This window comes from Solanum dulcamara, chromosome 7, assembly GCF_947179165.1.
Source record: "Solanum dulcamara chromosome 7, daSolDulc1.2, whole genome shotgun sequence".
NCBI lineage: Eukaryota > Viridiplantae > Streptophyta > Magnoliopsida > Solanales > Solanaceae > Solanum > Solanum dulcamara.
In genome coordinates this window covers 18,295,195-18,317,950 of record NC_077243.1, presented here as the reverse complement: position 1 = coordinate 18,317,950, position 22,756 = coordinate 18,295,195, and the positions used below count along the sequence as shown (strand labels likewise).

At 36.5% G+C, this 22,756-nt stretch overlaps 1 protein-coding gene and 1 non-coding gene across 6 annotated transcripts; one reads left to right on the top strand and one right to left on the bottom strand.

Annotated features, from left to right (window-relative positions):
- Positions 1-438: 438 nt before the first annotated feature.
- Positions 439-22,756, bottom strand: LOC129896859 (protein RRC1-like). 5 transcript variants are annotated; one of them, XM_055972836.1, is made up of 18 exons: positions 22,593-22,756; positions 22,440-22,516; positions 22,209-22,344; positions 22,006-22,051; positions 15,935-15,995; positions 15,702-15,851; positions 14,627-14,743; positions 14,377-14,542; positions 12,638-12,750; positions 12,119-12,190; positions 5,684-5,905; positions 5,278-5,336; positions 4,864-4,948; positions 4,615-4,752; positions 4,112-4,336; positions 3,206-4,005; positions 2,353-2,519; positions 439-1,096 (listed from the first exon to the last, which is right to left on the bottom strand). In XM_055972836.1, exons 2-18 carry the CDS (start codon positions 22,500-22,502, stop codon positions 870-872), a joined length of 2,847 nt encoding a protein of 948 aa, XP_055828811.1. In that variant the 5' UTR covers positions 22,503-22,516; positions 22,593-22,756; the 3' UTR covers positions 439-869. The 5 variants fall into 5 exon arrangements, with proteins under 5 accessions (XP_055828811.1, XP_055828810.1, XP_055828812.1 ...); XM_055972835.1 differs by having other exon boundaries at positions 22,440-22,756; XM_055972837.1 differs by having other exon boundaries at positions 15,702-15,848; positions 22,440-22,755.
- Positions 2,195-2,265, top strand: LOC129898100 (small nucleolar RNA snoR97). Its single transcript, XR_008769016.1, has one exon. It is a non-coding gene; the product is annotated as a small nucleolar RNA snoR97 (small nucleolar RNA).

Genomic DNA, 22,756 nt, shown 5'->3' with positions numbered 1-22,756 from the left:
GGATGTGTGTGTTTTTAGGAATTCCATTCACCATCCTGTTACTCCACTCTTTTTGGCTTCTATTCATATTTCATTACCTACACGACGTTGTGTACAAGTAATTTGTTCAACAAATCAGAGACTAGAACTAGTACTCGACTATTCAGGTTCGAGTTTCTTGCTTCTGCAGGAATCCCTTAACTAGAATATGCAATATTCAACTTGTTTAATCCGTCGAGGAGGAACGAGCACACTTTTATTTGAAGTTTGTCAACACCGATTACAAGTTAAATTATTTGAACGAACAAAAAAAGGATGCGGTCCATATGCATGGTGAAAATAGACTTCCAGGTGCAATTGCTACCCAAATACCCTGAGCATGGTCAACAAGTTGGCCTAGTCTACCTTAAGGATACATAATGAAGAGACCACGTAAAGTATAATTTGAGAAGATCAACGTTCAATATTAGATGAAAACTAATAATACTATCTCAGACAGTACATCAATGTAAGGGAGGTTACATGAAAACTAGGAACCACTTAACTACTGAAAGTCCAATATTAGATGGAAGGTACAAAATCTCCAGTAAACGCATTAGCAAATGCAGCTAAAATTTGAAGCATAAAGATAGATGTAGTTACAGCCACTCATGAGATTCTCTGCAATTGTACAATTTGCTAGACCATAGAGCTGAATAGGGAAACATCGTTTTCTTTATATGGAGCACAGCATAGAGAATACCAACAGAAGAGGACCTTACTTCCAGGGGCCATTGAGGGTCATCGTGCAATCTTGCCACCCAGCAAAGATAAAATGCTCAAATGCATCTCTGCCGAGGAATGAAAGTGCTACTCTGTATTTATGGTAATTTTGCACAGTGCATATGTATTCATCTGGCCCGTCTCCTCTCCCTAGATTTGTCTCTATCATGATCATCTCTCTCCCTGCTTCCACTCTTCCTTTCCCTCTCACGACGCTTTTCCCTATCACTATCGCGGTCTCTGCTGGAAGATTTCCACAGAGGGCTTCCACTTCCGCTCCGACTGCGCTGACGCTTCCTAGAAGCTTCACGAGAATCGTCTCTTTTCTCTCTCCTCTCCAAAGATGACCTACCTCCTGTTTTTATGAAAGCAGAAATATGAGACAATTTGAATACAAAAAAATATAATCAATAATATAACAAAGCAAGAAGTGACATAATTCTTTTTGATCGATAACGTGAAAAAACTCTTCCCCAAAATTTCTTACCCCAGAAAAGAGTGATGATAATGAATAGATGGGAGGCAGTCAAGTGGTCTTCCTTGCAGCTAATAAAAGCTGCCCTGTATATGTTTTTCCTTGAACCAAGGGTCTATCGGAAACAACCTCGTTACCTCCCAAGGTAGTGATAAGGTTTGCTTACACACTACATTCCCCAGACCCCACTTGTGGGGTTATACTGGGTATGTTATTGTTCTTGTTGTAATAAAAGCTGCCTGTCCAGTATCCTGCTCAACCAGATACCTAAATCTTTTTTCTTTCTTTTCAATAACCGAGAAATCTACAAGAACCAGCTAGCACATAGTACAATGCTTGGTGGATATAAGCCCACTCCTCTACCCTTCTCTACTTGAACATCAAGCTTTAGTCTCGTCAAAGCTCAAGCTTGTGACATGCGCCTAATCCATACCACAAGCTACCACTAAACCTAATCCTTAGGGGCACCAGATAGACTAATCTTCCCGTAAATATGATGATGACCAACTCTATCCAGCAATAAGTGATTCATCATATAGATGCCGAGAAAAAAATATTGTTAAAAGGACATTGCATCTACAACATAATACTGTGACAGCTAAATCCTCACTTAAGTGCTTAAATATGTGATGTGTTATTCGCTTCGTTCCATTACAATTTCTTGTACTAACAGACACATTTTAGGAAAAATTTAGTCTCCTAAGAAGCAGCTTAGTAGCCTGTGATCCAGAGAATGTCTGATAGTGCTGTTGAAAGCAGTAAATATTAATATCAGCGATAAAACCAGACTGCTTCAGCTATTCTTTACCATAAAATGAGATATACATCAACAAAACATCTGAGAACTGACCAAAGGGACGACATGAGCATAAGGCAAAAAGATTCTGGGAAAAAATAATTGTCAACAAAAAAGATAGGATTGAGGTATGATACAGCAGATAAACCTAAGTTTCGACCTGCACATGCAATTAACTACACATAAGTGCTGTTTATCAGCTTCCTCTCTTGAATATCCAACGAAATGGTAGTTAAATCACAGCACTAAATATTAATCTATTGGATTTAATTTTCAAAAAATAAACAAATAAATAGATAAATACATGGACATCTCAAACTCGACAGGTTTAGAGCTTTACCTTTTTTTGATGTATCTTCACTGAAATTCAATAAACCATATTCAGATTGTAGGCATTGCCGATGTATTTCAACTTTCCTCTCAACTTCATCCGGACTTTTTATTCCTCGTTCTTCAAGAGATTCACGATATTCAATCAATGCAACCTCAAGACGCCTCAGCTTTTGTCTGATAAATTAGTTATGGTCAAAATCCGAACAGGAGAAAAACTGAGGATAGCAAATTGAAAGCAACAGATTCAATGTATGAGGCATAAGAATCCCACAAAAATTTGAAACCGAAAGAATCTGCCTCCAAATATTATGGAAATAGGTAAGTATCCTAAGCTTCCAACACTTGGCTATTTTTGATAAAGGTAACATTCAACACTTGGCATATTAACATCCCTAATCCTAAGAATATTATGAAAGTCCACATGCACAATCTTTCATTTGGTAAAAGTGCACCTTCACATCTTTCCACAGGAAAACTAATAAAATCAAAATGAAGAAAAAAGACATCCATTTGCTGGACTTAAGAGGGGTGGGGATGTATGAAATTCTTTCTTGTTTTCTGGCAGATCAAACTAGAGCAGTTTCCTATATACCTTTTAAGAAAATTCCTTCAATGATTTGAGATACAAAAGTTAGCAAGTAGTTTGTAGTAATTTTCATTAAGTTCCTAATCTCTAAGTCTTGTAAGCAAACGAGGCTTAATCCGAGAACAATTTCACTCCAAAGTCGTTCATATTGATCCTCCAGAACCAAGAAATTATCTTCCTGAACTAGGAAAGTATTGGAAGATATGGATGACATGACAATAAAGTAACACCTATTTAGGAAATAATCCCACAAGGAATGCTCAACTGCCCATACCTCAACTCTTCATTCATTCCACTTTCCGGGTATGATGAGTTGCTTGTGTCAGTTGTAAGCTCTGCATCCTTGATCTTGCTTAGCCCATCACCAGCATTCTCACTTCCAGAAGATGAATAGGTCAACCCCAGGTCCCTCGAACTTCTCTTTTGTTCATCATCACTTCCATCATCCTCCCTGGCCCATTTAGATGTAGGCAAAATTGTCTCACTTTTTTCCTCACTGGAAAAGTCAATTGAATTATAGTGTGGAGCAGAATTTGTTGGGGGTGAAGATACAGACTCTCTTTGTTTAAGTTGTACGTCATAATCCACTAGATTATTCCGTTCGGAAGGAGCCATCCTATCCAACTCAAGGTTGCTATCTTTCCGATTACTGGGGAACCTAGCAGAACTTGAATGGCTCGCAAATTTCAAATCTTCATCTAGTTCATGACCCCTCTGCTTTTCAGCCTCTTCCAGATAAAGTAACCGAGCAACCATCATTTCCCTACCACCTACAATAGACAAACCATTGTGCCTGCATCGTCTTTCTAGCTCAGTAAGTGGAAGGCTCAACAGTTCCCTCATAGCAGCTCCTTTCCCAATTGCCAAAGCACCATCTGGGTTAACTTTGCCACCATCACCTGCATCATCAGAGCTGGTCCTTTGTTCCACTTCAGGTGCATCACCACACAGAGAATGGAAGGGGGTCACACCAGAGTTCCCCGTTCGAAGAAAGGTAGCTCGTAAACCATTGACATAGGCATCCGAAAACAAAAACCAATCAGCCCATACTTGAAGCACTTTCAGAACTCTCTCCTGTAACATGTAAGGAAAAACTTAACCACCCATCAAGGAGGAGCAAAAAATGGATACAAAAAATGCAGCAAGTGCAGATCAAATGTAGGTGACAGGCACAGCTTACTTTAAGTGCCTCGGCAGTAATTCGTCCTGTTATACTTCGATATAGATCATTGAAGCTTTCCATTATGTCTGGTAAAGAGGCTTCAAATTTGGTGCGATAAGCAGATGCATTCTTCACAGGAGCACTACTATTATGAAGAATATCAGAGACAAGCATGAGCCTAGAAACTTTTGTTGGTATTGGAGTTTCCTTAAGTGTCAAAGACTCTGTCAAAACTTCTACAACCTGCAAATTATAATCAGCAGTGCAACTGTGTTAGAATATGCTCAAGAATGAGAACTATCCAAAGTGTACGTGTAACAGATCATGCTATAGTTATCTTAATGCTTCAAGACAAAAAATCAGCCAAAACAAGTGCAAGGGGCAACAAGAAGCATTATGAACATTGACACAACACTCTGCAAAATTACTGCAATTTTGCCTCCGAAAGGTTAAATATGAAAGAAAAGCTTCACGCACAAGTGAGCTCTTCTACTCCTGCATGAAACCAGCTTAAAGGTTACCTCTCCAGCAGCATCAGCATTGTCCAAAGAAAAACCCATTGCATCTTTTATTTGACTTCTTTCTAGTGTCAATGAACGGAGCATATCCTCAAATTCATCCCTCTGAGCATCAGTCAGTGTCCGTTCAACCTCCACCCGCTGAGCAACGTATAGAAAGAAACATCAATCACAAAGAAACTTTATTTAAGTTTCAAAGTCAAATGCAAACTCTTAAATGCCTTGGAGCAGAAAGCTAGCAAACGGGCATACCCTGCTTCTTCCAGCAGCATATGTGCTCCCAGCTTCTTTTTCATGATCAGCTCCTTTCGGTGTTGGTAGAGAGGGTGGTATCCACCTGCATATGTAAATTTGTTATATTTGAAGAAAGCACAATCTTCAAGGAGAACTTCTAAAAAGGCTGCAGGACTTCATCAAAGCCTTGCAGAACTCTGCAGCCATTGCAAAAATTGAATGATAAATTCTATTTAGATGATTTCATTCTTTCACAGCAAGCATATACTGCAGGGGCATATCGGTAGAAGCTTCCTAAGAAACAGTGTGACTTAAAAAGTGATGCATTCAGGAACTGACATGCACATGCATCAAATATCTGATACTTCAGCAAGAGGAAAGGTGATTATGAAATGTGTAATTAAAGATGATAAAGTTGGAACAATGTATTACCTCCCACTACCAGTTATCATGATGAAAGGGACTGTCCTCCACCGTTGAAGAGTATCTCCCTGTTTTTTTAAAACAAGGAAAGAAAATTTATTAGTGAGGAAAGAAAAGCATAAGAGGACAAAATGTCCAAATTCCTGCAAAGGGCATTCAGACAAATGAAGTATTTCATTGATTGATTATATCATAAGTACAATTGGTCATATTGCTTTGCATAACATGGAAAGAGAAACAACAATGGACAAGAACAAAATTCTCGTCAGCTACAATTGCATAAAACTATTGGCTTTCTGCCATTGAAACGTTGTTTGAAGTATCCACATGGATTGTAAAAGTGATCAATGAAGTTATGTCACAAGTACATAATTGCAATAACACTCATTCAGACTTTATAGTTGCAGCAAGTTACCTGAGCAAAAGAATAAAGCCTCCAAACGTAGTAAGTATGCTCCTTCGAGCCAAGCTCAAACAAGAAACTGAAGAGAGGATTTCCACGGCCTCGTTCCATTATGGCTTGTTCAAAAGCACAGCCTCCGTCGAGAACACACAGAGCCATTGTATCAATAACGTGGCGAAGATGATCATCCTCAGGTGGAACAACCATAATATCAGGTACATTTGGAGTGAGAACCTGCAGAACCAAAAAAAACATAAGATGAAATAGGAAAAAGGAGCTTAATAATCATCTTCATTATAGATTGGAGATACTCAAGAATAGTACATGTGTACAAAAGGACACATCAGAAGACAGGCTTATTGCTATATCGGTCAAGTTTTTCTAGCTAACTTAAGGCTCTACAACATATCAGACTATCGATTGAGAGTAGTATGTACCATCACAGCATACTACCTGTCTCTATTACAAACTCTTTTTTTTTTATAAAAGGTAATAATTATATTGAAATAGCACTAAGAAAGTGCTTCCAAAAGTATGTACATCAATAGTCAGCTTCCAACAGAAAAGCTGAATGTCTCATTTATAAGATCTAAGACATGTATTCTGCGTCCCTTGCAAACTCATGCATGTAATCTATATTTTGAACCTTAAAACATTCTATCACATTCATCGGACCTATTTCTCTATACAGCATATATAAGCACTTTCTTGAAATATACTTATCTTCCGTTATCAAAATATACTCATCTTCTTTTCATGTCTTGGAAATCTTAGGGAAGTCGAGGTCCACATCAGACTTAACCCACTTCTCTTTCTAAACTGCTATATTATTTCCATATCAAATGTTCATGATGAAAATATACACTCGAGCATTTACTTTATATGCTCAGGCATTAATAAATAGAGTACTCCCTAATTCAATATTTTCTCAAATACTAAGAAAACTTTCTGCTGATACCTTTTTTTCCTTTTTGAAAATGTAATGAACAATTTATTAAAAAGTAGCACCCAGAGAGTGCAAAGGATGAGTAGTACAACCATCAGCAATATGATTGCAACTCAGGCCTCATTTGTTTTCATTAAGATTAAGACATCTGAACCTGAATGCACATCTGAATATAAATATGTGCATTAAGATTTAGAGGTCTGAATCTGAATACACATCTGAATATCGAGATGTTGCATTAAGATATAAATATTAAATAGTTAAAACTGTTTGTTTATTCAACATTGGAATATATAAAATTTGTCTTTGTTTAAAAAATAATAAATATAAAATACTAAATTTATCTAATATTATAGCAATAAAATATTTTAAAACTTTTATATGACAATTGGTGGTGGTGATGACTAACGATGGTGATTGTGTGTGTCGAGTTGGATAGTGTTGACTGATGATGGTGGTTGTGGGTAGTATCTTATGATATAAGGACTGGCAGTATTAATTAGTCGTGGTGGTTGATAATTAGTATTGGAATGATATTGATAGCTAAAGGCTGGTGAATGATGATGATGATTAGCGATATATAATGTTGACTAATGGTGGTAATTATCGATAGCGATTAGTAGATGTAATAATAATTGGTGGTAATGATTGCAAATGATGGCAAATGGTGATGGTGATTGTGGTTGGCAGAGAACGGTGGTTGTGGATGGCAAGTGGTGGTAGCTATGGCTGAAATAGTGGTTGTGGATGGTGGGTAAAAGTAGATGGAGTAACGGTGAACTATCATCTTTGTAGAAAATTCTTAAATAGACATCTTAATGATATTAAAATTTTGTTATGCATCTTCATCATCTAGACCTATTCAGACCCATTAATTGGTTGTAAAATAAGAAAAACAAACAGATTTAATGATTGAGATCTGAATGATTACGAATAAGACCTTCCTTAAGTGCAAACAAATGAGGCATGAGTACACCTATTTACATATGAAAAAAACTAGGGACATTAGCCATTACATTTTCATTCTTATACTAAAAGGCTAAGAGAGCTCAATATTTGTGCTTTAATTTGCAAAATTTCATTTTCTCCAACAAATTATCTCTACTTTCTTTCCTTCCACACAATCCGCCATATAGCCTGTTGTATATAGTATTCCACGGACGTCTTGTTGTGATAATCTTCTATTCTAACAATGTAGCAGACTACGTTGCCGGGATGCAGGTTTGGGCACCTGACACAGGTGCATATCTAGAAGTTGGATTGCTACCACTTAAATCTTCGGAATCGGGGATGAGAAGAGTATGGGCACATGTGTTAAGATAAAACCAACAAACGCTTATTATGACCTAAGTATATATTTCGGTACTGAATTGAGGTTCTTAAATTAAAGCTAGGATAGTTAAGTTGCTTGTGAACACAAAATATTATGTAAATAAGTTATTTCATAAAATAGTGAAATGTTCTAAGTAATACTTCATGGGGTCATTTGGTATGCTGGACAAGCATAGATAATCCTCTGATAAAAATTTAGTACGTCTTTATCCCTTGTTTGGTAACTGATTCTGGGATAAGTTACACCAGGATTTGTAATTAGTACCAGAATAAGTTATCCCTGCCAAATGGTGGAATAGTAGTACCGAGATTAGTTACCCCTAGATAAAACAATGAAAATGACAAAAACACCCTTGAGGTCCCTCAAACCCTTTTTCTACTTAATAAGGTGGAGTGTATTTTTATATACAAACAACTTCTTGAAAATACAATAAATAATAATACTAGGATAATTAATCAAGGCACAATTAATCTCAACATAACTAATCCCAGTATAACTAATCTCAGCATAACATGTCTTCAAATCAAACGACCTCTATATGAATACATATATGATATAACCCATTTGGACTGGCTTATTTCTAAACCAATCCAAACAGGCTCTTAGTGACAGAGAAAGAGGAATTTCATTATGCATGTATGCCCACAAAAAGATAATTTTTTGTTATATATTTTTTTATTTTAAGATGTTTCTTAATAAAGAGTGTAAATACAATATCACTTAACATCAATTAGACAAAAATCTCAGTAGCTTTAAAAGACTAAAATTGTTAAGTAATTGGGAAAAAAAATTATATAACCAAGATGCTAATGGTAGTAAAATAGATTAAAAAGTTGAGACTTAATTTATTCGAATTTGAAGAATAAGAAGAATTCTTTTTAAAAAATATTGGATATCATAAAAATATTATACTTATAAATTCTAATAAGATATTTTAAGAACACGCGAAGCACGGGCATATTAAAGTATTTGATAAATATTTTTAAGGTAGAAGGAGCGCAAATTTGAATCATTTCAAATAAGTTAAGGGCATTTTTGACCCAATAGGTGAAAGGATGGGCAAATTTGATCCAATTGGTGGAAGGAGGGTATTTTTGAACCATTTCTAATATATTAAAGGGCATTTGACCCTTTTTCGTTCATACAATAACAGGTCAATTATACTAACTTCATTTTTTTTATGAAGGTATTTCATTAAAAAGCATCAAGCAGTGTGCAAAATTACCGAATAGACAAAAGGGCTCAAGAGGGCATAAGCAAAAGTTGTTAGCTCCTTTACAATCTTCAAACTAGTACTAGAGAGCTAACAAAGTCAAGAAATTGTTTGGTGCTAAATACAAGGGTTAAATTAACCCAACTAAATAGGATATGTAAACATCTAGTTTTAGGAGAGTAGTTTGGAATTGAGATCCCATCAAAATATCTATTCCTTTCAGTCAAACACCATAAAATAACTCCAGGGATCATCACCTAGACTTTCTTGATAGACTTATCAACTCCCCTTGCATAGGCTTCTTTCATTAACATTCGTACAATAAAAGGTGAATTGTACTAATTTCCACATGTATGGATATTCGTTCTTTAGTTCTTATTAATAATTAGAGGTTAGATATTTCTATGAAGGCTAAATAAATCATTTAAGCCACATAATCCTTTTAGGGATAGGAGCAAACAAAGCAAGTACTCAAACAAAATGCCAAACGCCTAAACTCATCCAAAGTTGCCTAAAGAAATTAAAAAAAATACTCTTCACAACGAATGTGTCCTGGCCAGCTTGCATTCACCTCGACTAATTCACCAACTTCCTGCTATCTCCCACAAGCACAAGTATTGGATAACTCTACTTGTCAATTCTGGTATGAGCTTAGCCAATAGATTCCTAACGTCTATCAATTTAAGGCACACTTCCAAGATTAAAAAGTATTTCCCCCAAAATTTGTCAAGTTGACTTTTTAATTGTCAAAAATGTTTTTAGATTGATTAATGCAATATACTTACCAGGAACATAATTCTTGTCATGCAGTTCATAGTATTTGCTATTTTGCAGCAACACTTCATGAACTTTCGACCTAAAAGAGGGTTTGACTAAAGGATACTTCAGCTTTGAAGGTCCAAGTGACCAAGTCTAAGCAAAAACTTATTGGACAAAGGTAGTATTAGCCACACCACTACAGAGATGGCCAATTATATGCACAATGAAGATGCTACTATAGGATCAATTTTAGACAAAAGCCCCTTCTTACACCAGTTCTTTTTCCCATTAAATTAAGACACCATTTCATTAATAGCACCTAGATGGTGCGGGGAACTAAAGGGAGTGAGTGGCTCAACCTCCCTTCACTATCAACCTAACCCAATATGTATGCTAGTATTCTCTCTTCATGCCAACAGAAAAAAATGAAATAGAAAAGCTATTTTAGTGCATCTAATATTCATCTCACTATCACAAAATAATCTCAAGTCATATCTTTCCAAATAAGACCAAAAATTGCACCATGGCATGGTTCTCCAAATTGGCTTATTCTCATTGCCTATCCTCACTTGTGATTGTTTCTTCCATTGTGCTCGGCACCATCAAAGTCACATCAAGCAATAAAAGTTGAGCTTTCGAAGATGTGTCATGAATTTGCAATTAATAAGATAGGCATTGTATCTTCCTCGCATTCCTTACACAGGCAATATCAACTCATCACAAGCCTCCTCATCTTCCTTAAATCTTCCTTAGATTATGTGTTGATATTATTGCATCACACACTATCACCAAGTAAAGGAGTTAGCTTCTTACTTGCCTTGGTATTCAAGACTTCCCTCCTATAACCATCTCCAAATGGTTCTTTGTGAAAAGACTCTTTCCCTCACCCCTTCCGTTCCACTTGTTTTTGCTAAGTCAAAAGATTTCACGAGACTAACCCCTTCCATACCATGTCTATCTTTACCTCTTGTAGGCCATTCATATGGCATGCAAAGAAATTTCTCAATCTCCTCCTATTGAAGTCCTGTAAACTTCTCTTAAAAGTAATATTCGATGTGATTTCCTGGCTTTCTAATCACAGATAGTCAAACACCGTGGCATCCCTGTTAATTACCACTCTAAGTACATGTTTCCTCTAGAGTGGCTCCAGCATGACACTTGTCTTCCCAAAACCAAATCCCCATGCTATTACCAATTGTGAATCCTAGACTGTAAAAATCTGTTTTCCACAAACTAACTCCATAAGAGTTTGTCACATCTCCAGAGAACCATCAATTCTCTAAGAATCCATATTTGAGTTATCAAGTTTCTGATCAATACATTCCTCTCCTAGGAAAATCTCCATGATTGTTTCTCAAACAATGTCATATTGAACATTGATAATCTTCGTATCCCTAGTCCCCCGATTTTGTGTCCATTATTTGCATCCAATTTTCGAAATGATACTCTTTCACCCCCTCTTTTTCTTGCCACGGTAAGTCCCTCATAATTCTCTAGTCTACCTAATGTTGGACATTAGCAACAAAAAAATGGCCAACAAATTATCCACATATTCTTGGAATTAACGAATTATGGAATTTAGGTCGTTCAACACTCACGAGTTTTTTGCCGCATAAATTGTTTAAATGAGTTAAAAACAAGCCTCAAAATGTATATGTGTGAACGAACAGAAGTAAATTCAGACTTGGTACAAATCAAATTCATGTGTTCACCTCAAGGTCAAAATGATGAGCATAAATTGGCAGATTGGTCAAAACCTCAAAATCCTTCCTACCCATTAGCACCCTAGAACAAAAACTTTCACCGCTAAACACAACTTCCTTGTAAAATTGCACTTATTGTACACTCTCCTCCATGTTTCTTGCCAAACAAGAAAAATAGATCAGTCCTCTTTAAGGTAATAGGAGCCCGGATTTCCTCTTCAGACAGTATCCTTTTTTATTCAAATAACAATCCATACCAAGTAAAATGCCTATTTTATAGATAAAGTATAAGGAAAAATTACAAATTTAAAATGAAGCTGAGAAGAACCCTCTCAAATCTACTCCAATAGACCTAAACTCTCTGAACATTTCGCTTCACTCAATCATGATATTTTTCAATAACAATGTGACGTAGAGCTATAGAGATCAGATAATTATCCCAACAAAGAAAGAATGAACAAGGAAATGTAGAAAGATCAACTAATAATCATACCAACTCAGAATTCTGGCCTGGAACAGTAGTAACTGGAGGACCTGATGGACCCGATAAGATAACAGTTGCACCCTGAAAACCAAGAAGATAGACCTCTTGAATAAGTACATGAGCATAAGCTGATATCACAAAGAGAACTGGGAGGTGACAATAGAAAGCATTTAACTACAGCTTTACAAAGCATGTCTAGCATGCTGAACTACAGCTTTAACAGAAGCTATTACATGGGAAACATTTCCAAAGAAAAGGGTGAGATACACCACTACAGGATGTCTATACATATCAAACCAACAAATAAACATGCAAGACAACTTATTCCAACATGAATACATGCTTCATCCATTGTCTTTGTTTTTAACGTGTATTCGACTGATCATACAATATTTTAACATACATAACTCATCAAATCATTCACTCTATCACTTATTGATTATTAATACACAAACTCCTCCACTTGACCATTTATCAAATTCTTAACATGTATATACCAGAGCATTGTGCTCAAAATAATAGACAAACCTCCTTACTCCTGATAGCCATATGTCCTGGAGGGGGAGCAGGGAGTGCTTGATTAGGCAGAGAGACAGATTTACCCCACCCAATCTTCAACTCATATTCATAAACAATAACTCCTGGATAAGAATAATATGGTTTAGATATCAGAAATACATTGCTAAAATCATATCCAATTGGAGTATTGCAGAAGATACAGAATATTAAGCACTAAAACGAGTGCACACGGAATTAGTACACATGCTAGCATCCCCATGCAATACCACGCGACTATTTAATTTCCAACTTCATACCAAAGTTTATATAGGCCATGGAAAAGACACTTCTGGAATGAGTACATAGCTGAAACTAGAGGAGGCACCACCTAAGAAGCAAAGTTATTAAAGGCTCAGTTGAGGCGCTAATGCCTGAAGCTCAGTTAAAGGCAGGTTATGTGCTTTGCCACACTTAGCTGGTGATATTCTCAATCCTCACGTGCTAAGACATGCACCTCATCACCTATGGACTTTGCCTTTAACAGGACAGCACGTAATTATAAATATAGTTGGTAAACTATTTTAGTAACTGTTAAAAAACGTTATGAATGAATATTTAGTGATCAGCAATTAAATATTATAAATTTAGAAAAAGAAAACTAACCATATTAGTTAAACTACATTTTTTCCGTCTAAATCGGAAATTTAAAATGGTTTTTAAACTTTGGACATGATTTTTACTTCATATACTTTGCTTAATTATAGTTTTTTCAATTCTGTTGTCCAAATAATCGTTGTTCATGTTTGTAGATCTTTTTCCTTGTATTGCATATATATTTCTAGTTCTTTCTTTATTAGCGCTTCTTCATTAAAGTCGACACTTTGCTAGTGCTTTCCGCCTAAAATCCCAACAAACTTCAGCGCTTTGCTTCGCTTCGCACCTCAAATTCTGCACTTCTCTTTTGACTACTTCGCGAAGAAGACTATTGACAAAACAAAGAATCGAAAATCACTGATCCAAAACCTTGTTCCTTGTGAATATCCCTCTATTACCAAATGTATATCTCAAACAAAAAAAAAGAATCAGAATAGACACAGAACAAGGAGAGGAAACCCAAGAAAAGGACAAGGATGGAGAGAGTCAGCTGGAACCAATAGACAAATATACAAATAAGATCGGCAACATTTGTTTGCTTGTGTTAATACAGAATTTAACAACCTTGGCTACAGAATTTTCTTCCTTTTTTCCGCTTCATACATTTCTGCATTGTAGACTCCACGTGTATGTTTTTCTTTTTCTTTATTTTACAAACTGAGAAATCCCACCAGGTCAGTGCCTCACAGTTCGAAATTTGGTGGATAATGGGTCTTCTCCACTTAAAAACCAGTTTTTTGGTTTGCTGCAGGGTTCGAACCCGTGACATGAGCTTACTCTACACATCACGCATTGTGCTCTTACCACTAGAACAAAGCCTTGGGGGAAACTCCACGTGTATGTTTTTAAACAGATATATATTCTATTTAACTACTTACTGTCATCTTACTGAGGCTATTGACCACTTGTCATTGAGGATCCTACAACTCTGTACTTTAAAAGAACATAATGTCAACTTCGTCAATCACTAAGAACCTAATGAACAACCCCTAAGCGTCTGGAGGGAAGGGGGGCAATAGAAGTGTTCTACAAAGAGTAACACAAATCACACTTATCAGACAAAAAGAATAGATAAAGAAATAAATTTACTTTCAAATCAAGAAGCTGAAGCTAACCTTCCATCTCATCTTTTGCAGCCTGAGCATCAGCTCTATTCATGAAAGCTACAAAACCACAATTTCTCTGTCGCCTTCTTTCTTCTTCTGTCCTTGGCCACATTATTTTTACACTTGCAATGGGGCCAAATCTCCCAAATGTGCGCAAAAGAAAATTCTCATCAACCTGAAGTAAATAAAATAAATAGGAATCACAAAAGAAACACCTAACGCAAAAACAATGATCTCAAAATTAAGCACAAAACCTTACCTGAGGTGATAGATTTCCTACGTAGAGATTTGTCGTTTGTGGGTCTCCATCATCAAATGATCCAGGCCTTCCACTAGGATCAAAGTCATCGGGCAGTTCATCAAACCGACTAGATGGCTGAGGAAAGAGTAAGATTTAAGAATATACAAATATCATCATTACGACACAACAAGATGCCATACAAAACCTCCATTTAGTTAGGCATAACATATTTTAAATCACTATTTTTCCAAGTAAATATTTGAAAAATGATCATTTCCTAAAACATCTTCAGGTGTAGACCAGATGCAGATATTGGAGGCATGTTCTGATAGTAGAGGGCTGGGATAGGCCTTTGGGGTGTTTAGTGACCCAAGGGGTAACAGAGAGTGGGAAGGAGTCCTGTATTTTTGTGGATGAAAATGATACCATTAAAGAAAGGATCATCAAAGGAAAAATCATCTTTTTTTATGACAAGGAACCCGCAACCGCTACCCTTTGGGTGCGCACAGGGTAACATGAAGGAAAATTCATCTTAAGATGACCAAATCCCTGAAGCTGAATGCACAAAAAGATCATTTTATGTTTCAGATCCCAGATGTTAAGAAAGGAAAATGAATCATAGATGCAAATTGTATGACAAACAAATTGTGATCATGTGATTAAATCATAAATTCATAGTTGTTGAAGTGTTGCTCTATTTCAGAGAAAACTGATCGAGCGCACTCATAGAAGATCAGCAACTACAACAAGATGTGTACATGTAAGATTCCGTGCAAATGTTGTGTATCTATTCCAATGTGGCAAAAGTAATCTTCTAAGTAATGTAAATAACTTTTCCAGTTCCCACAAAAGATTCAGATCCAGATATCATCTAGAGAACATGATGTAACTAACTGTCTACCAATTTTTATAATCCATCCAACACTCCTTAAGTTTTAAGGTGTTCATTCTGAATAGAAGCTATTACATCATACGTTATCTTGACTTTTTGTCAAATCTCCTCGGATCTGATTCATGAATTCAAGAATTAAAACAGAAGATTAAAGCAAACAATCTGAACATTTTTTTCTTTGTCGATCGTAAATCCACTTACAGCAGAATTTTCAGTATTACGATCACGCCACTGTTCACGGTCTTGGTTACGCCTTTCCCTCATTTCTTGTTCATGTTTCAGTTCCTCCATGAAATTATCAATGTTCCTTGCCTTGCCCTTCTCCTTTTCCCTCGGCTTGTCCTCCTTCTGCTAGAAGTAACCAACATATTTAGATATCAAGTAGTTACAAGTTCACTACTCTTACACCAAAGAGATTTCATTCACCCACTAACCTTCTTCTCATGATCTCTGCCCTTAGTTGCCATAGGAGGTGGTAAGAAAGAAGGCACATACCTGCAGTTCAAAAGATACATTCCAGAATCTTTGCTACCAATAATCTTATCCTTGAACAGTGACAGGATCAATAATTTAAAAGGGGAAGAAGGTAAAAGATAAAGGATCAAGGAGACGTGATATAAGCTAAATTATACATACATACAAGTAAACTGTAAGTAGCACCACATGATAACCACCCATGAATAGATATTAATATGCTTCTACAGAGCAGCAATAAAGATGAGTAAACCATTACAGACACATTAACTTGCACCAATATAACCAATTAAAGATGAAAGAAGCCAGTGATCCGCACATTTAATACAAGCAAGACCGCTTTTAATCAATTCACTGTTTCTTCTTATGCGCATAGAGAATTTATTGCTTTTTTAACCTATTCTCAGATGTAGGGATACATCATCTTCCCTCACTACACAATTTTTTTAAAATTGTTCACCGAGTATTTCAATAGATAGCAATACCTACCACAGGATCCTATAATTTGCCTGGTCTCTTTCCAAATACACATACACAATTTCGAAGAGGCAAAAAAAAGGAACAGTAAGGACAACATGAAAATACCTCCAGCTTTTGGAGTTAGTTAGCCTTCTCAGAAGAAATACACAGTGAATGCTATCCTACTCTGAGGGACAATTTTGTAGCCAGACAAGGGACCAAATCTTAGCGAAATGACTTAAAATGAGACTAGATTTCAGATGCTAATTTGCTCATTTTGATACTAGTTTGAGGGGAAAAGGGCATCAATCCAAGGTTACAGGACTATGGGATAAAGTCTTAAAATATCATGATGCATTTCTGTGAAAATAGAAATATGTGCAACCAAGGGGCGGCCTAGTGGTCAGTAAAGTTGGTGCTGATGATGATGAAATGGAAGAAGGTGAAGTTGTTGATTTGTCGCTTTCTGCAAAGACAGTATCTTCAAGTTGTGGATCAACCGGCAGGAAGATACTTTAGATTGTTACTTCCCGCAGAAGCCAAGAGACGGGACACGGAAAAGCACAATGAAATTTGCATGATGTTGCCAAGGATATTTTGAGGGATCGCACAGTAGCAGCTTTTTCACGATGAGTGTACAATGCAGGGCTCCCCTTTAATTGTGTCAATTATACTGACACTTCTGGGGCCTTCATTGAGATCTTAGGTTGATTTGGTCGAGGAATGAAGCCCCCCATTTATCATGAAGTTAGCGGTCCTTATCTAACTAAAGAAGTGGAAGAGACAAAAAAAATTGTGGAGAAGCATCAGATAGAATGGAACAAGTTTGGATGTTCTATTATGATGATACGTGGACGGCAAGAACTGGAAAATGATTTTCAATGTGTTGGTGAATTCTCCAAAAGGAAGCTTATTTCTTGAATCCATTGATGCGAGAGACTCGTCCATTGATTCCATCAAAATGTTCTCCTTGTTTAAGAACACTACAGAAAAGGTTAGAGCAGAGAAAGTTGCTGCAGTTGTTACAAACAACGGAAATGAAAATGTTAAAGTGGGTGATATGTTAAAGAGAGTGTTCCCATTCATTTATTGGACTCCATGTGCAGCTCATTTTATATATTTGATGTTCGGGGATATTTTCAAAAAAAGACCCTTCTGTACAGTGTAGATTTTTACATTGTTCAAAGGCCTTTGTCATTATATATGAGGAGATTAACAAAAGAACTTGGTGACACCTGGCAGACTAGATTTGCTGTTGTTTTCTTGACCTTTGCATAGCATGGACATGCAAAAGGCCAATTTGAGAAGCTTATTCTTTTTCAGAAGAATAGTAAATTTGCAAAAGAAATTATGGGGAAAGAAGTTGCACACACAATTATTTCTTGTTCCTATTGGAACAATGTTTTTTATACTCTTAAAATTGGTGGTCCCTTGATTAAACTGATTCGTTTGGTAGATGGGGAGCAAAAACCACCAATAGGCTATCTTTATAAAGCTACGGATAAGGCAAATAGGCTATTCAAGTATCATTTCTTGACAAGCAAAAATATGTGAAGGTTGGATTCATGCCACGGCAATCAAGCACATAAGCCATTCATCTTGTGAGGAGACTGATGGATAAATATCGGGAAAAGAAGATGAACTTACATATGGTGTCCATTGACCTCAAGGAGACCTACTACAAAGTTCTAAGAGAGTCTTGTGGTGATGCCCGGAGGCAAGAGGTGTATCGGTGGTCTAATGACATTAGAGCGATAAAGGACATGTATGACAGAGCTAAAACGCGCGTAAGAACGGTGGGAGGAAACTCGAAACACTTCTTTGAGGAGATTGGGTTACATCAGGGATCAACGCTTAGTTCGGTTCAATTTGCCTTGGTGATGGATGAATTGACGCGGGACATTCAAGATGAGGTGCATGGGTGTATGTTATTTGTGGATGACATAGTACTAATTGATAAGACCTCACAATGGAGCTAATGCTAAGTTAGAGATGTGGAGACAGACTTTAGAGACTAAAGAGTTCAGGTTCGGTAGGACCAAGATAGAGTATGTGGAGTACAAATTCGGTAATGTGATTCATGAGGTAGGCGTGGAACTCAAGGTTGACACACAAAATATCCCCGAGAGAGACTAATCCAGGGGATTAGGGATATTGATGATGATATCACACATTGCATTAGTGCGGCGTTGATGAAGTGGAGTCATGTGTGATAAAAAGGCACCACCGAAACTCAAAAGGTAAGTTCTATAGAGGAGTGGTTAGACCAACGTCGTTGTATGGGGTGGAGTGTTGTCTAGTCAAAAATTCTCATGTCCAGAAGATGCATGTTGAGGAGATAAGCATGTTGAGGTGGATGTGTGGTCATAATAGGAGCGATAAGATTAGAAATGAGGATATTCGGATGAAGGTAGGAGTGGCCTCCGTAGTGGACAAGTTGAGGGAAGCGAGATTGAGATGATTTGGACATGTGAAGAGGAGAGCGTAGACGTACTAGTGAGGAGGTGCGGGAGGTTGGTTATAGAGGGTACAAGGAGAGGCAGAGGTAGGCCGAAGAAGTATTGGGAGAGGCGATAAGACAGGATATGATGCAGCTTCAGGTTACAGAGGACATGACCTTAGATAGGAAGGTGTAGAAGACACATATTAGGGTAGAAGGTAAGAAGGTAGTGTAGTGTGGGCCATTGGACTAGTTGTATTATTGTAGCTCTTGTTTTTTATATTTATTATTGTTTTGCCAGGTACTAATTATATTGTTTATTATTGTTTTCAAAATCTATCCTAGTATGGTGTTGATTGTGTTTCGATTGTCGCACAATTTTTTTGTTGTTTTTGTTCTCTTCTGGTAGACTTTGCAATATTTCCTTGTTACCTACTATATTATCTTCATTGTCTCCTTTTTTGTACATGGATTCGCTACACTTAAGCCGAGGGTCTTTAAAAACATCTCTACCTCCATGAGTTAGTGGTAAGATCTGCATACATTCTACTCTCCTCATACCCCACTTGTAAGATTTCACTAGGTATATTGTCACTGTCTTTGAGATCATTGATAAGAAGTGGTCGGATCAACTTCATTGACCTTTGCATGCAACTGGGAATATTTGAGCCCATCACACTTATGATAAATGTGAAAAGGATTTACACGATAAAAATGGGTGGAAGGGATTCCATGATTGTGTTGACAAGGTGGTCGCCAATAAAGATGTACAAGATACAATTGTTGATCAGAATAGTACTTACAGGCTAAGTTGTTAGGACTTTCCAAAAATATTGTCGCACCCGTATCGGATACTCTAAAAGTGCACTACTTTTGAAGAATACGACACACACCCGATGACATTTTTGAAGAGGCCGAGCAATATAGCTTACAGGAATGTTGATGGACTTTTTGATTACCGATGGCTATCACCTATTAGACAAAGAAAGAAGAAATCACCGGGTGAGCGAGTGTTTCTATGTTTCTCTTAGCTTTAATTTTTAAGTTATTATTTCTTTATACTTATTAATTTTTGACTATTTGTTCTACTTCTACTTCAATAGTTGAATGGTGGAGGAATTATGGTTCAAAAACTCTAGAGTTACAAAAGCTCATCAAGTCGTCATCAAAGTTCTAAGTCTAACTTTTAATTCATCTGGATGTGATAAGAACTGGAGCATGTTTGAACATGTAAGAACTAAGAAGAAAGATTTAGTATATTAGGATAATTAAATTATTTGCATAACCCTAAAGCGCCTCAATGAGCTAGTGTTCATAAAATACAATAGAACATTGAGGCGTTGTTACAACACTTGCAATGTAATTAATCCAATTCTTTTGGACATCATTGATGATGTTAATGAGTGGTTAACCAGAGTCCCTGAAAATCATAAAGATGAAGCAATTTTTATGGAGATTCTAATTTCACTTGGGATGTTGCTGCGGAGGCAAGTGGAGTTGCGGAGAACCATTATGATTTAAGGGGGAATAACTCAAGCTTACATAAGAGAACAAAATAAGTAGCTACAAGTTTATCCCTAATTGATGAAGTTGAAAGGGATGATGGAGTTGAAGAAGATGATCGATATGATGATGAGGGAGGAATACAAAATTTTGACAATCTTGTAGAAATAGAAGAATAAGAATTAGATGTTGATCTATTAATAGCTTTGATTTTGTTTGTCCAATGGTCTATGGAGGATTAGTGATGTCTACTTTTTAGTTTTAAAATTGAACTTTTGATTATATATATTGTCTTTATTTATTTTGGTCTCTTTTCTTTTAATTATGTTTCACTTCAATGAAGTGAGGACATTGGTCTTTTTCTCGCTTCACACACTCCAAAACACTAGGGATATAAAGGGCCACCGTACCTTAGAGATCTGACAGAACTCTAAAAGGCATCTCATTTATCAAGATATAGAATCTTACTATTGATATACAAAATTTTACCCACTTTCTCCATTTATGTTTGAAACCCATGTCTTCTAATAGTCTATCAAAAAAGCCCAATTAACAAGATTATAGACTTTCTCTATGTCTAACTTAGATAAACCTTGTTCCTCTATCTTACAACTTTGCTATAACTTTGTAAATGATCCTAATTAGACTAATTGGCCGAAAATCTTTCAAATCCTTCACTCTGAAGTATTTGTGAATCAATGCAATATAAGTGGAATTTACACATTTAACAAAATATTTTTTTGATGACACACATTTAACAAAATATTTATGCTTGTGAAAGTGATCTTGAGCTATCATTAAATCTTCCTTGATCATCACCAGCCTAATGCCTTATCTCCCGCACATGCCCTTATTGCTTCCACTATTTCTCTCTTCAAAAGCTCTTTGGAGTAATTCACTTTCCTCTCAATCTAGACATGGACATGCAATTCCTCGTCCCCCCAAATTGGTCTCCGATTTAGGGTTTCATAGTACAAAGACTTTGTAGAAGTTTTTCATGTAATCATCGATAGGCTCTTCTTTTTTTTTTTGAAACTAGTAATGTTGTATTCCTCCACATGATGGTATGTTGGAGACCTTCAAAAAGGTAGTAACAAGCTAAAAACCAAGTTTATTTCCAGTCAAACAAGTTACACTAAGACCCGCAAAAACACATATACCTTCCTCGATTGACAAAATGTTTGGCTTACTGACACTTGAACAATAGGGTTGTTATGCTCATTACTAAACTTGTTGAAGAGATGAATATAGCAAAAGTATCTCTTTTTTTAATCAAGGTTGAATCGTTCTAAAACTAAAAATAGAAAAAAGAAAACAATTGACATCAAAATTTCGTTGGGATTGTTCGTATGGAAACTTCCTGAAAAATTGAGTGATCAAACTCCTATAATTGACATTCTCATAAGAAATTGTCATATAGCAGATAATGGAGGCACCAAGCTCCCTCTCCATAAACACAAAGTACCAACATAGTTATCATATGAAGATAAGTGAAAGGAAGACTGAATCAAACATCTAAGGAGCTGGAAACATATAAAAGCCTAATAAGAACAGTGATATCATCATGAAAAACTTGGTATTCAGTATCCCAAATTACAGTAACATGGTCAATCAAAAGCATTAGTTTACCTACTTCCCTTCTTTAAACCTGACCCCTCATCTTTAGAATTTCCACCTGCCATCCTCGAATGAATAGAAAAGGTCCATATGTTTAATAATTTGTTCATGTAATAAAAAAAGTCATTTTATTTGCAAGAATTAATAGAACAAGACTTATATATGTAATCAAAGAAAGAAGAATATCAAACATAGTATAGATTGTTGCAACGGACCTTGAGAATCCATCTTCAATTTATCATTGGGATTGATGGTTCCCCCTCTAACAAATGCCTTGGAACCTGGAGTATTGTCCGCTTGGAAGGATTCCACAAACTCTTGATACAGACGAGCTGTTTCATCCTCTGCCCTCTGCCAATAGAAGACATACACAGTGAGCAAAATGGAAAATCCCTAATCACCCGTCCCATTTCCACAGCAAACCCCAAAATTGCTACAGTTCATACCTTTTTCTTTGCCTCTTCCTCTTCTCTATGCTTCTGGAAAGGTGTCTTCTTCCGAGCACTCATTTTCTCACCAGATACTTCAATTGGAAAACAGAAATTTTTGGTTTCGGTTCAGAAAAACATCATTAACAAAGAAATATTCCAACAACTAACTTGGAAGGAATACACTTTTCCCCTTTTTGTTCTGTCGAAGTGTTTCTTTGATGAGATTTGTTCTTCCAAAGTTTCTACTACCCACAAGGGCTCTTCACCAGGGGCGGCTCAACCCTAGTGGCTTTAGGCCCCAAAAAAATAAATCCTCAAAATGTTTGGGTTTT